Source organism: Balaenoptera borealis, assembly GCF_965194805.1.
Source record: "Balaenoptera borealis genome assembly, chromosome: 9".
In the NCBI taxonomy this organism is placed as follows: domain Eukaryota; kingdom Metazoa; phylum Chordata; class Mammalia; order Artiodactyla; family Balaenopteridae; genus Balaenoptera; species Balaenoptera borealis.
The window spans coordinates 15,334,017-15,348,830 of NC_138873.1; the positions used below are offsets into that span (position 1 = coordinate 15,334,017).

The window sequence follows — 14,814 nt, forward strand, 5'->3', positions numbered from 1 at the left end:
TCCACTCTCGTAGTTGGAAAACCTGATTATGATTATATGACCTTAGAGCCCTCCCCGCAATCTGTTTTACATAAAAACTCCAAATCAAGCTATCAATAGCTATCATTTTTAAGGAATGCAAACAAGAGTGCAAACTGAAGGAAGGTTAACTTTGTTTTCTTTGGAACTTTGCCAAGAGATGTTCACTTCTGCAGAAAATTGCATCACCAACGCCAATAACCACTTGTGACATCTGAGTTGCCGAAACACGCCTAATCCTTCTGCACTTGTGGCTGTCCTGTGAACGAATTCTTGTGCACGTGCAAGCGCTACTCAGAACTCTATCTTTTCGTGTAGTCGAAATAGTTCTCCTAAGTAATACAGACTGAAACACATATCATGTTACCATAAAATACTTTTATATCACAACTAACACATTACGTTGTGTTTTGAAATTACCTGTACAAGGTTATAGTACCTGAGTTTTATTTACGATAGTCAAGTGTTTGGTATAAAAAGAGGGAATGGCTATGCTGAGTTTGAGAACACACTGGGCTACATAACTCATTCAAAGTCACAGCTGATAAGGAACAGAGCCGGTATTTGAACCAGGGTTGTCCTTAGAATGCACGTTTGTAATTCTTACACTTCTGAGGTGGAAGATTAATGGATGCTCCCCACCTCCACGGAGTTCTTTGAATTGGGGAGTCACTTATTAGATATTTACTCAGAAGCTCAGAATATAGCAGTGAACAAAAGGGCCAAAGTCCCAGTGCCTTAAAGGATTTATATTCAGTGGAGAGACAGACAGTGTTCACACAAATGCCTGCATGTCTAGTGGAGCAGCACAGAGGACGGGGGGTGCTGGGGGGAGGGGGCGGATGCTCTTTCAGCTAGAATGCATGCAGAAGACCTCCCTGACACATAAGCAGAGACTTGAGTGAGGCAAGGGAGCAAACCATGTGGTTATGAGAGAGCTTTGAGAGTGAGAACAGCACGTGCAAAGGCCCTGATGTGGAAGGCGGCGGGGAGCACCCACGCCAGATGCTCAGCAAACTGGGGGAAAGGCAGGGCAGGAGATGACATCAGAGGGGCAGATGGTGGAAGAGATTATGTTTGGGTTTATTCTGAAAGATACAGAACTGGATGGTCTTGGCAGAGTCAGGATGGAGTGTGACTTAGGCTTCAACAGGACCCCTCTGGTGGCACTGTGGAAACAGACTCTGTGGTCAGGGAGCGGTGAGGGGTGGCTGTCACAAACCCCAGGAGAGAGAGGGTGGTGACCTGAACCAGGTGGGGCAGCCATGTGCCAGGCGTGGTTGGGTCACATCCATTCTGAGGGACTGGGTTTGGGGTGTGAATAAAAAAGAGGAAGGAAGAATGATTTCAAGGCCTTTGACAAAAGCATCCAGAAGAATGAAACTGTCATCAACTGAGATGGGGAAACAGGATTGGGACCTATGGAAAGAGAATCAAAAATATGGCTTAGAAATTTTTAAGTGTGAGGAGGCATCTGGTATATGGTGGTCAAGGAAAGGTCCTGGCTACGTGTGGGGATGGTCAGTCAGGTTCTAGGGTGAAAGTACAGGGCAGCAAGAGAAAGGATCTGAGGATGAGCCCAGGCACCGGGACGGTGCTTCAGCAAAGGAGACTACAGAGGAAGGAGTAGCTGGAGGAGGGCGAGAGGCTTTAACAAGGGAAAATTCTTGTTTTATGTTATTCACATGTAGGATGTTACCAGCATATTTAATCCTTTCCTAGGGCAAAACTCTTGCACAAGTGCACCAGGAGATAAGAGCAAGAATGTCTGCTCATCACAACATTTACTGTTTATAATAACACAGCAACTGGAAACAACCTAAGTATCTGTTGACAAGAGAACGGAGAAGTGGTGGTATATTCATCGTTGCTAGATGCAACTGGTTAGAGAAGATACAACACCACATTACTTTTGTAAATTCTAAAATCTTTTTCCTGTTATTTCAGTAGTGAGCAAGTAAGACTTTAAAATTTAAAGAGGGAAACGTACTGGATATCATGCACCTGTGAGTTTGCTGGGTTCCAAGGCACTCTGCTTTCTCCCTGGTAACTACACAGCATTTCCAGAAGGATTCCAGAAGGATCCCCATATTTCCAGAAGGATTCCCCTAACCCAAAGGAGTCATCAGATTCGCTCAGAATCTCAGATCCCTTCTATGGATAATGGTCCTAAACACCTTTGTCTGAGAAGGGAACAAGCAGTAGTGTTTTCCATCGTCAGAACACAGATATTCTTCACTTGAAAGAATGCATTAGTATTTGTGAAGGTTTATCTTAAAAGTAAAGATCGTTAGCATCTTAACGTGGTAACAGCAGCTGGCATCCACTGTTCTGTTTGGGCCAGAGTCACCAGGGTCTGTGCTTTTCCAGCATTACTGCACTAAGCCCTGAAAACAAGGCTTGAGTTAGGTAAGGAGAAACCAAGATTCGGGGAGGTTACTCGACCTACCTAAGGTCACAGTGGGCACGCAGCAGAGAGCAATTCAAATCCAGGCGGCTGAAGCCTGCAATCTAATTCATGTGGTTGCTCTCCATTACCTGGATTTTCAGTATTATAGCAGAAAATGACCAATAAACCATACTGGAATCAAAATGAATACCCCCCCCCCAAATTAGTCTAACTTAATATTATTCTAAGTGAATTCCACTCAAGCATTGGAAGATCAGGTTGTAAAATTTGGTGACCTGTAATTAAGAGGTCCTACTCCTAAGTTTTAAAAAAGTTTATGAAAATCGTTGACACGTACCAAAGAATATATGTAAGTTAGCAGCAATAACTAAACACCTGAGCATCAACACCCCAAATCCAGGACGGTGGGCACATCTAGTGGGGAGGGCAGAGAAATGAGATTGGGGTGGGGGGCATGACTTCTAATAATTTCCCATCACACGTGGGATCTTCCCGGACCAGGGATTGAACGCGTGTCCCCCGCATTGGCAGGTGGATTCTTAACCACTGCGCCACCAGGGGAAGTCCCTTTTTAAAAAAAATCAATCTGTAGTCCATGGCGGTTTATCTATTCTGAAGGCTGGTCATTTGTCTGTTATCTTTGAAAATGTTTCCTCCCAATCTGTCCCATGCCTTTTTAATCTTGTACCTTTTATCATGAATAATTTATTTTTTAAATGTAATCCAAATTACCAATCTTTTTGAGTTTGAGCATTTTTGTATCTTAAGAGAGATAGTCTCCTATATACAACGACTTTTCTATGGACATAAATTCATACTCAGACTTCAGACAAACCCGTACTACTGCATTTAACTTCTGCAGAAGGATGTTAAAATGGGGGTCTTTGGCCTGACACCCCAAAACCATGTCAATTGCTCACATGCCAAAGGACGATGCTGGACCTAGCAGCACGTGCAAAGGAACTGTTTGAAAATACACTTTGCATCCCTTAGTCCAAGAGATACCTTTCAAAGAAAGGGGTTGACAAGGAATCCCGGGGAAGGATTTCTTCAAAGAAAGTTATGGATGTGCCAGTCCCACCCCACGCCTCCAGTGGGAAGGAGGCAGAGCTGCTGCCCCCTTTTCTGGAGCTAGTGAGTGAGGCTGTAGCAGAACAACCGCAAAGAATCAAGAGTGACACTGCCATCAGGGACACAGGGGTGGACTGGGGTATGAAAAACGTCCATGAGCTGAAAAGAAACAGCCCGTGACAGGGTTGTGCGAGAGACGTAACTGCGTTCCCACTGATGGTAGGTCAGAGGTCGAAGGGCTGCGGTACCCGGAGACCAGGTGTGCAAACAGCAGCAGGATTTTCTGAAAGGGAGATATACAGGCCAGAGGTCTTCTGCCAAGAGTGCGGAAGAGGCCAGACTGGTACCATCGAATGGCCAACCTTCAACCCTGGAGGGGCCAGAGCCGACCTAAGTGCAAGGTGAGGGGGGTCAGAGAAGCAGCCGCCTTCCCCTTCCCACTGCCGCCCACAGGCAGACCCAGGAAGGCAGGGTGAAGCTTCAATTTGAATGAGATTTGGAGCTTTCATGAGACTGGACCCATATCCTTTTAACAAAATGCGACTATTTTTGTGACCAAAGTGACTAGAGGAGTGTTTTAAAAAATATTTTAAAGGAACCAGATATTAACTGGGAGCGGGAGCAATCTACCATAAGTTTATTCCAAGTGCAAGGAATGAACCAGCCCACAGAGCGGGCTTGACCAGGCAATGGGGAAAGAGCGTTCCTCCTTATTCCCACTGTTCAGGGCACTGACTTTGCTCCCAGCATTTCATGCATCAATTTGCCACCTTCGTGAGAGTTTAACACCACAGGTCTTGAGTCTTGTGGTCTATACTGATCTAAGTCACTGGTGTTACACAGTTACACATAATGGACCATGATCTTTATATATTAAAAATAATATAAAAAGAGATATTTGTACACTCATATTCATAGCAGCATTATTCACAACAGCCAAAAGGTGGAAGAAACCCAAGTGTCCATGGACAGATGAATGGATAAACAAAATGCGTTACATACATACGATGGAGCATTGTTCAGCCTTAATTAATTAGTAAGGGAGTTCTGACAAATGCTACAACATGGGTGAACTTTGAGGACATTATGCTAAGTGACATAAGCCAGTCACAAAAGGAAAAATACTGGTATGAATTATCTAGAATAGTGATGTTCAGAGACTGAAAGTAGAAGGGTGGTTTCAGGCACTGGAGAGGTGGGGAGTTGTTGTTCAACGGATACAGAGTTTTAGTTTTGCACGATGAAGAGTCCTGGAGATGAATGATGGTGACGGTTGCACAACAATGTGAAAGCATTTCACTGAGTGGTACACTTAAAAATGGTTAAAGTGGGGACTCCGTGGTGGTCCAGTGGGTAAGACTCCATGCCCCCAACGCAGGGAGCCCCCGTTTGATCCCTGGTCAGGGAACTAGATCCCGCATGCATGCCACAACTAAGAGTTCACATGCTGCAACTATAAGGTCCCACATGCCGCAACTGAAGATCCCGCATGCCACAACTAACACCCAGCGCAGCCAAAATAAATAAATAAATAAATAAATAAAAATTTAAAAATTGGTTAAAATGATAAATTTTATGTTCTAAGCATTTTGCCACAGTTGAAAATAAAAACTAAATAAAAAAGGAAATTTAACCTCCATTAGTCATGTATCACTGATGGAGTGAATAATGAGAAGTGGCTAAGAATTATCCTGTCTTACCATGTGTCAGGTGCCATGCCAGGACTTATACATGGTGTCATTTAATCCTCATTTCAAACCTGTGAGGCAAGTCCTATTAAAATCCTTACTTTACAGATAAGGAAACTGAGGCACAGAAGGGTTACCTTGCCTAAAGTTACACAACTTGAAAGGAGTTGACAGAGATACTCTGATTCTAGAACTAGCCTTCTAAACCTCCGGCAGTGGACAGATTTCACTGTCACTGAACTATCTCCCATTTACAGCCTCTTAGACTAGAAGAGATCATAGAAATAATTCACATAATTATTGACATTTGCATAGTTCTCTAGGTTTAAAAGCACTTTCTCTTTTGATATTACTCATTAAAATACTGCAGCACAGGTATTCTCCTTTTATCAGAGAGGACACAGAGACTAGAGAAGTTAAGTAAATGGCTTCAAGTCATGTTACCAGGCAGGGTTCCGATTCCACAGCTTCTAACTCTGGGTCCATGGCTAACTATCCAGATCCAATTCCTTGTCTAGTCCAGCTTCTCATTTTTCAGATGAGACTGTCTACAAGGGACACGCCCAAAGATGCTAATGGCTTGTCCAGGGTCACACAGAGAGCTAGTATGTTCTGCATACATCACCAGCCTATGCCTTTAAAAATCCTTAGCCATGACAACACATATTCTATAAATATGTGTTGATAAAGGAAGGATTAGCACAGAGGCAGAGAGCTCTGTCAGCATAAGATAGAGTGCTTTCTTCTAGAAACTCTTTTATTTGTGGAGTTGATGCTTTAGAACCTACACTTCACGTAAGCATCCAACTTTTCAGTGCCTGCCCTTACTCAACCTCCTCCATTAGCTCCACAATTATGCTGTGATCAATTGAGCAAATCCACTTAGACGGCATGTCTAGCTACTCTCATAGTGGATTTGGTACCCAAGCAGCAAAGTACACGAGAGCTGTATAATGCAGACCTTTGAGAAATGAACTATATAAATCCTCATTTGATCCTGATTGTATGTCTATAAGGAATTCTTAAAACAGACTCAACCACCCTGAGTGATCTTTTTAATGGCCGAGTGTAAAAGTGCAGAGCTAAGATCTTCTGTCCAGCAGAATCTTTTCGTGTAAAATAACTCACTTCTGAGATACAAGGCTAATGATCAGTGTGAAAAAAGCAATTGCTAGACTTGATTATAGACACTCACGCAGTGAATGTAAATTACTTGTTGGCATGTGAAAATCTGCCAGTGTAATGCCTCAGATGTCAAATTAAGGTGATATTCCATGAATCCTTGTTTATCTTTTTCTTTCTTACAACCTTAATATTGTGGGTGGGATTGGGGCTGGCATGGACTGAGCAAACTCTATGGCAGTGTCCCCCTCTTTATGGCTGGAATATCCAACAAAAGCCAGAGAGAAGCAGGTACCACAGAGAAGAGCTTCACAGCAGCGACACATCTGAGGCCCTACTAATAAAAATGTCCTAGTCTAATGGTTGGGAATCTCCCCTCCATTAGGCCACAAAACCACACTCGGATTCAACGAAGAGCAGACTGATTTCATTTCAAGTAATCAGTATTACTATTACTGCTAGTATTGGCTAACATTTAATGAGCATTTTCTCCTGTTAAATTACACACAGTATGCTCCAGCAGGCCTCTGCTTTGCTCACCGCGTAGCCACAGCTCTGAGTCGCATGCCTTGTATGTGTTAGGTTGTCAATAAATATTTGTTGAATGAATAAATAATCTCATTTGGTTTTCAAAATAACCCTATAAGGTTTGATACAATATTGTTATCACCATTTCTCAGCTGAGAAAGCTGAGGCTCAGAGGTCATTACACTGTACCCAAAGTCACGTCGTCAGCAAGTGTCAGAGCTTATATTCTAAACCACATGCACTTGACATCAAAATCTATGGTTCAACCACAATGTCATGTCACTAGTACAGCCCAGACCTTAGGGTTTTTCCAGTACTGAGGCCATCTCTGAAAGGTGGGCTTACAAGAATATATTTCAAGTCAGAATGGATCTCACTCTGTTCCAGCCATCACCTTTCAGATTTCTTCAATATTCTTCAAAAACTACATTTAAAAAAAGTGACTTACCTACATATCCTTCTTCACCAACCAGTTTCAGGGCAATTTTATCAGCCAACACTGAAGAGTTGCCGTGGGCAATGTTGGCAAAGGGGCCAGCATGCACAAATACAGGCGTCCCCTGTGGAAGCGGAAGAGCAAATTTTAAAAAGCTATGAGAATGAGTTATTTCCTATTATAATTTTGATAAGCCACTGTTTTAGCTGTCTCAGTGACCATGAAATAAACCTTATTTCATATTATTCTGCATTATATTGTTACAAAGAATGGAATTAAACCTTGATGGTCTAAGAGGCTTCTTTAAATTGTTTACCCCATTAAGAAATTAACCAATTCAAGAAAAATCCAATCACAAAATCAACACAATAAATGAATCGTGGGAATCATGGCAGGGCAAGTACATTTTATTATAAGCCATTTTTATATTTACAATAATAATCTTATTCTGATTTTTAAAAACTTTGTCTTTCTCATTGTTTCTCTTACCTGTTAATTTTTTAAGTTAAGTTACCTGGTAATTATTAAAACAAAAGAAAAAAATTCATCCATGCTAAAATGTTAGTTACTAAAAAGGCAAAAAAAAAAATAAGGGAATTCTCAAAAACTTTAGATTTTAATTATGTAAACAAAATCTGTCATATAGTCATTCTTACTTTCATTTCTACACTTCTCTTTTGTCAAAGAGAAGAGACTGTAGCCCTGTCTAAAGAAATCACCCACATGCATTAAATTGTTTAGGCTGCATTCAGAGTCAGCCAGGGCCACTGAGGTCTGTGTGTGTGAAGCCTTGGCTCCACCTGTGAAAATACAGGCTGCCCTTTCACTGACATGGGGAAGGCAGGGAGTGATGCCGAGGATGGGGCCTGGGAGCCATGGAAAGTCCCCATGAACCAGGATGGGCTGTGGGCGAACGTGTTTCAAAGCTGAGAGGGGTGAACAAAAGCAGGAAGAAAGGCAGTGAAAGAAAAATCATCACTGAGAACGAAAAAGAATTTATCAAAGCCACTCAGTTTTCTGTTTACTTTTCCCCCCAAAGTCCTCAGGAGGGACAGTCACAGAGTACGGACACGGCCATACAAATGTCTGTGGAAATGATACACTGGGATACGTGTTTATGGAAATGCATACATGCATGTTTACTGTCTAGATCTCCACCTGTCTATCCATCTATAGTTTCTCACTTCTATGCAGATAAGCCTTTTAAGTGCTTTGACGGAAACACTGTTTAAAAGGTATTAATGCCTCCATCACCTCCTAGCCTTGCCAGTCCTAGGACGTGGCCGCCTGTGGAAAGCTAGCGGAGCCGATGAGAAACGTTTAAAGAGACAAGGTCACAGGCTCCACCCCTGGGGGGGGGGGCGCGGCTGGCTTCACTCTCCTATGCCCTGCAACCCTCATCCTGGCCATCTGTCTGAGAAGCACCGGGCACCAGTCTCCAGGGCGACAGGTGACAGGGTATGGCTGGATCAGCATAAACACATTGCTATTCCTGGGATAACCATTCTGGGGACTAGATGGGCAGCATTTAATTTTAATTTAAAATGAAATTAAATGCCACACAGCACATTAATCACGAAAGCAGTATTAGAGCCCTGGGTTTTGAACTCCCAGTATGTGGTTTAAATAGAAAAATTCTTAGACCATCACTGTTGGACAGTCAAACACAGACACAAATACTCACACACTCAACTGATATTTATACTTATATGATGCAGTATACTGAGCTAATACTTTGTTTAAGAAATTCTATCACTAACCCAAAGACATAAAAATATCTATCCTGAGTTCAATATTTTATTTTATATGCAGAACACTTAGGAAAGTAATAACAGGAACTATCTTGGTTTCTATGATGACAAAGCTGTGAATATTCTCCATAATGGACTTTTTAAACATTTCATAAGATTAAAACTTCAGTTGCTCTTTGCTGACCAGAGATCTAAAACAGCATGATCCAAAGAACTTTCTGCAGTGCTCTAAATATTCTGTATCTGTACTCTCCAATACAATAGCCACCATCCACATGTGGCTATGGAGCACTTAAAATGTGGCTGGTGAAAATAAATAAATAAATAGAAATAGAACTAGTATGACTGCAGAACTGAATTTTAAACTTTATTTAATTTAAACTAATTTAGATTGAAATAACCACAAGTGGCCAGTAGCTCCCATATTGGACAAAAGACCACAGCAAGTAGGTGTTTTCCTCAACACTGCACACAGTTAACCCATGGTAAAATGTTAAGATCTCTTATTCTCCCTCTTCCACAGGGAAGTTCTCAAGCTTATATGTATATAAAAATCACCCAGGGTATCCAAGCCTTACCTGCCAGACATTCTAGAGTTCACTTTGTCTGGGGGAGAGCTTGGCATCAGCATCTTTAAATCTTTCCATGAGATTCTAATGTGCAGCCAGGGTTGGGAACTACTGGTCTCCTGGCACCTTGCAGCAATGGGACCCTTGATAACCTTCTCTGGGACTAACAATCAAGTGTGTTCAAACATGAGCACTAAAGCAGAATCTGTACATTAACCAGTGATTTTTAGATCATTTGTTGATTTAGGTTCCTACTGCCACTGATTAGCCAGGTTAATGTGGAATGAATATTTAGGACCCAGGTAGCAGAGTTCATACATGCAGATATTTTAACTGAATGCTGTGTTCATTTTTCAAACAATGCCCATTGCCTGTGACATCAAAATGACGTCACAAATGTGAGCACTATAAGAGCTGCTTAGGGGGAGTCCAACCCAGTAATTCATTCAACTAACAAGAAACTAGCCTTTTAGAGTGGGATATGTATGAAAGGTGGGAGTAATTTTTAATCTAAGAAAGACAATTATTATTATTATTTTTTATTTAGCTTTTAAATAAAGGAATCAGCAAGATAATACAAGAAGAGGAAAATGATTATGTAGTTTATACCAAAATAATTTTTCTAAATTTGAGACAAAATTAGTTTATGCCCTTATGGGGGATAGAACCATAACCTTTAAAGTGATCTCTTCTTGACATTTGTATCTCTACAGGACAGAAATCCTCAAGTTAACCTACAGTCATAAAGTTCTTAGATAAGCCTGTGACACTACTCTAGAATGACATTGTGAGGATATGCAAGTTTCTTTTTGGTATTTCCAAGTTTGGGGTAATTTTTCTAAATAGTTATAATAAGACTAAACCCAAAGTATTATTTATCTTAGAAAAAGATTAAACAGGAATATGATTCTAGTATATAAGTATCTATTTTCTGCCTAAACTTATAATAAGTACTAAGTTCATCCATAATTATGTTTTGTTTTTTTTTCACACACACATACACTGTATTTTATTTTTACAAGAGATAAATAGACTGACACCAAGCATTGTAAATGGATGACCACAACAAAAGCAACAATGATTGTAATTACCAAATTATTTAAAACAGTAAGTTGATCATCCCTAATGATGGTGATAATGTGTTCATTTTTGAGGGGGAAGTGTTATGATGAAGCAGTATCATGTCTCTTTATACATTTTTTCTCATTCATTTAGTTATTTATTTAACATGTATATATTTTTAGGAGCAATGGAGTAAAAACAATAAATATCCATTTAATTCTTCAGCAAGTGTTTACTGAGCACTTAATATGTGTGAGGAACTTTCTAGGAGCTGGCGATATGATGGTGAACAAGATGGAAAAAGTCCTGCTCTCATCCTGGTGGGAGGAGAAATACAGTAAACAAACAAAGAAATAGGGGCTCTCAGATAATATTTTGTGCCATGTAGAAAATGACAAGAAGGTGGGTTTTGGGCTTGAACCACTGACCAGGTTTGGGGGATGGAACGAGTTGGGAGGAGGTAGGAGGTGGATAGGAATCAAAGATGCTTTTTTTATGCATAACTTTGAAATGCCTTTTACCCACCCTAGCAGCTCTTGGTAACCATACCTACAAGTCTGAAATGCTGAGGTCAGGAGATTCAGAACCAGAGTTCAAGGGTTATCACACGGCTGATACTGGAGGAAAGCGCAGCTGGAGAAGTGAGAAGAAGGCAGTGAAAGAGACGGAGGAGAGGCCACTGAGAAGGTCCAGGAAAGCAAGGCGTCAAAAGCAAGAGAGCAAGCGCTCCAGAAGGAAAAGCATTGGCTGTGTCAGCCTCCACTGAGCAAGCCATATACAAAAAATGACCTTCTTAAAAAAGTGGAGCACAGCACACTTTCCTGGAAAACATTACTCAGCATTACTCATGTGTGTGTGTGTGTGTGTGTGTGTGTGTGTGTGTGTGTGTGTGTATGTTTAATTTCATTGAATACTCTGCGTTTTGCTTGGAGAAAAAAAAGACAACAAACCTAAACTCCCCAAATTTAAGGATTATGAGAAGCTGAGTCAAAAAAAAAAAAAAGCAACATAGAAAACATCATGTAAACGTGATAAACATGGCTACACAAGTTACTGAGATATCAGACACTGAGTTTCTAAGTTTCTCCTCTGGTCAATTAGTACTTCATTAGCCAAGATATGAATCATATCAAAGAACTCTGAACTTTTGGGGGGATGACCAAACAGTTACTCTGATGCTCCTCATGGGCTCACATTGGCTGGAAATGCTCACGTGTGGGAACGCACAAGCAATCTAATTAATGCAACTCTGTCGACAATGTCTATGAAAAGAAAATCACTTACTTCTAGGGTCTGCATCAGATTTGGTTTTATCGCGTCTTTCATCAGAACAGTCAAAGCACCTGTCACTCCCTAAAGGAAAGGAAGAAAAAAGCCCACTTATTCAGATTATTGACAAAAAATCGTTCGCACAAGGGTCTCTCAGCCTTTTCTCACCATCCTACCTCCTACGTGGGCATCCCCACCGGCCGCCGTCACCTCTGAGCTACAGGTGACACAGCGCTCTTGCCTCTGTCCATCTCTCCTCCACCTGAATGGATGCCAACCCTTCTAAGATGTGATGGGGAAGTAGTAGTCATTGCATTTTTTTAAAAAACCTCCTGTGATGGAAATAAGAGGCTTGCCATACCTTTCAATTTGCAATTATGCACATCATTTTTCATTACCAGAGATTACACTGTTGACCCAAGAAATCAGATGAAGAACAAAAACAAGGCTTGTTACACAGAGGGAACGAAGAAAGGGAAAGGGACGTGTCTAAAGGCACCCATTCTGGCTTCCCACCCTCTCTCGACCTCTCAACCCACAGATAACAGAAGGCACTCAGAACACTGTTGCATTGGAAAGGCTTCTCCTTTTCTGTCTCTCGTGCTATGTCTGCCTAGAATGGAGCTGATGCCACTTGTACACAGATTGTGGCTGCTTCCTTCCAATCCTATAATGCTTGAGCTGGGCTCTCTCGAAGCTCCCTATCCCATTCCTGGAAAAGAAGAGGTAGAGGAAGAGACACAGCAGGGATGAAGTCTGAGAGCTACTGGGGAAACTATTTGTGCCAAAGAAGGCCACAAGGGGAAGCTTTTTTTAAAAAACTCCCTTCCACCTTTTCTAAAGACACTGGGCAAGTACCTTTCAACAGATTAGTCAGTTATTGGAAGGCCATAATACGAGCAAATGCATGTGAACGTGGCCCTGAAAAAATAAATACGGCATGCAACAGATCCTAACAGATCAGGTGGTAGAATCTAGAGACTCTTCAGCTCTCCAAGGTGCATTCGTTCATTACTTTCTCCTTCTACCTCTATCACCAACAATGTTAAGTGTTTCTTGTATATGATCAGTTTCTATTTTTGTATTTTTATAATATTTAATCATTGAAGATTTCTTTAAAAATTGAATTTACTTTCTACTTTATTGCAGAAAATAAACCTTGCAAGAACTGTAACCTTCCTATTATAAATATATGAAGAAATCAGGTACCTTCTGCAAACAAGAAACACAAAAGAAAACTAAAAAGAGTTAACTCTGGGTTTTTTTGGTCCAGATCCAAGAGTTTTATTACAAACCAAAAGAGTAAGTTTAGGGAAATATTTGTGGATAAAGTTTCAAACTACTCCTGGCACATATTTATTGATACCTAAGATTAAGAAGATACAGATAAATATTTATACAGAAACTATTATACGCAAGTTTAGAGAGAAATGTTGAGATGTCGATAATTTTTAAAAAGCAGTACTTTTACAGCAACCTGGGTTTGAGTTTTCTCTTTAAGCCTTATACTAAGCATTCCATGGGCTGCTGATATAAATATATCTATTTAATCTACTTGACAATGACTCGAGTCATTCAGATTCATCTCTTCAAAAGAGCCAAAAGTTAACAAAGACATTTTGGCAAAGGTTTAAAATTATATCCCAAGGCCCTGGAATTAATAAAATATTAATTTGCCTGTCTTCTTTTCACAACTGTTTTTCAATCATCAGTGTGCATTTAAGATTCCATTATGGTACGTGACTCGCTATGTGGGAAAGTAAGCTTAAATTTAGAGTAATGGCTGCCTACGTTGTACTAAGTACTATGTGCTTATAAACACGTACAAGCAAATGAAATAGCTACACCATTGATGGGGATTAACAGTAAAGTTGGTTATTAAAAAAAGGAAAAAAGATTAGCATGCCAAATCACAAAAAGCACTAAGAAAGGTGGTGGTGTGCCAGGGTACCATGAAAGCTTTGTTAAGAAGCATCATTCCACGCAACAGAAAGCTACATGAGTAAGAATGATTAAGGGGGAGCTCTGCTTTTATAATGTGAAACCCAAGTCGAAGGCACAAAATTAAACAAGCCAGGGCGCCCAGGGAGCAGGCTGGAGGCAAAAATGTGCCATTTTTAACTTAACCTTCCCTTTCATGAAGGTGGAGTCACTTCTTATTCCTTGGAAAGGTGATTTGCCCTCAACTTAAAGCCAGCATAGATCACACTTTTTTAAAAAAGCCACAGGCTGCAGGATGACCGCACCCCAGGCAGAGCAGAGATCAGGACTGGAAAGGATCGTGAAAAGCTCATGAGATAGATTTCATATGCTTTGGTTGCAGTCAGGTACAAGCATGTTATAAACGCCTGTGAGAACGCGATGAAGCTGTAAGACAAACGGGATTGTGAGCAGGAAAATGTGCGCAGAAACTCTCTGAGTTCCCACTGTTACCCAGTGATGTAAGAGGAAGAAAACCTTCCTTCTCCTGATCACAAAAGAACAGGGGCAGCGAGCTCTCTGGAGCTTCTGAGATGGACGTACCAAATCACCTGTCGTCACGGGCTGCCCGTTGCTGTCACTGGCCACCACCATTCTGTCCAGTCGCTCCTTCATGTCCGCGAGGCTGTCAGTCAGAGCCAGCACTGCCATGACCTCACTGGCCACGGCGATGTCAAACTGCGCCTGAAAAGGCAAAGCCAAGGTACTGGTCAGCTGCAGCTCCACCTGGATGGCCATTTCCATGGGGATCTGTACTGCAGCAATTCCTGCAGGCCCGGGGTTTAACCCTCGATGGGCCGTTCTCAGAGGCACAAGTTGCCAGCACATGCCCGGTCCTGGGATCAGTGCTCCCTAGGGAGGCCACCCCTTCCTCCATTTGCTGTGCTGAGCACGGTCTGGCTGGGCCCCC

The 14,814-nt window shown here is 41.4% G+C and overlaps 1 protein-coding gene across 7 annotated transcripts in view; it reads right to left on the bottom strand.

Moving 5' to 3' along the window:
- Positions 1-14,814, bottom strand: part of MTHFD1L (methylenetetrahydrofolate dehydrogenase (NADP+ dependent) 1 like) — a 204,545-nt gene that overhangs the window by 107,751 nt on the left and 81,980 nt on the right. For all 7 annotated transcript variants that reach the window (XR_014248492.1, XR_014248493.1, XR_014248494.1 and 4 more), the window contains exons 18-20: positions 14,448-14,588; positions 11,940-12,008; positions 7,286-7,397 (exon numbers count right to left, since the gene is read on the bottom strand). Coding sequence is in view for 4 of the 7 variants with exons in the window: in XM_082405462.1 (XP_082261588.1) it covers positions 7,286-7,397; positions 11,940-12,008; positions 14,448-14,588 (322 nt within the window). In the remaining 3 variants the exon portion in view is untranslated. The remainder of the gene's footprint in view (positions 1-7,285; positions 7,398-11,939; positions 12,009-14,447; positions 14,589-14,814) is intronic.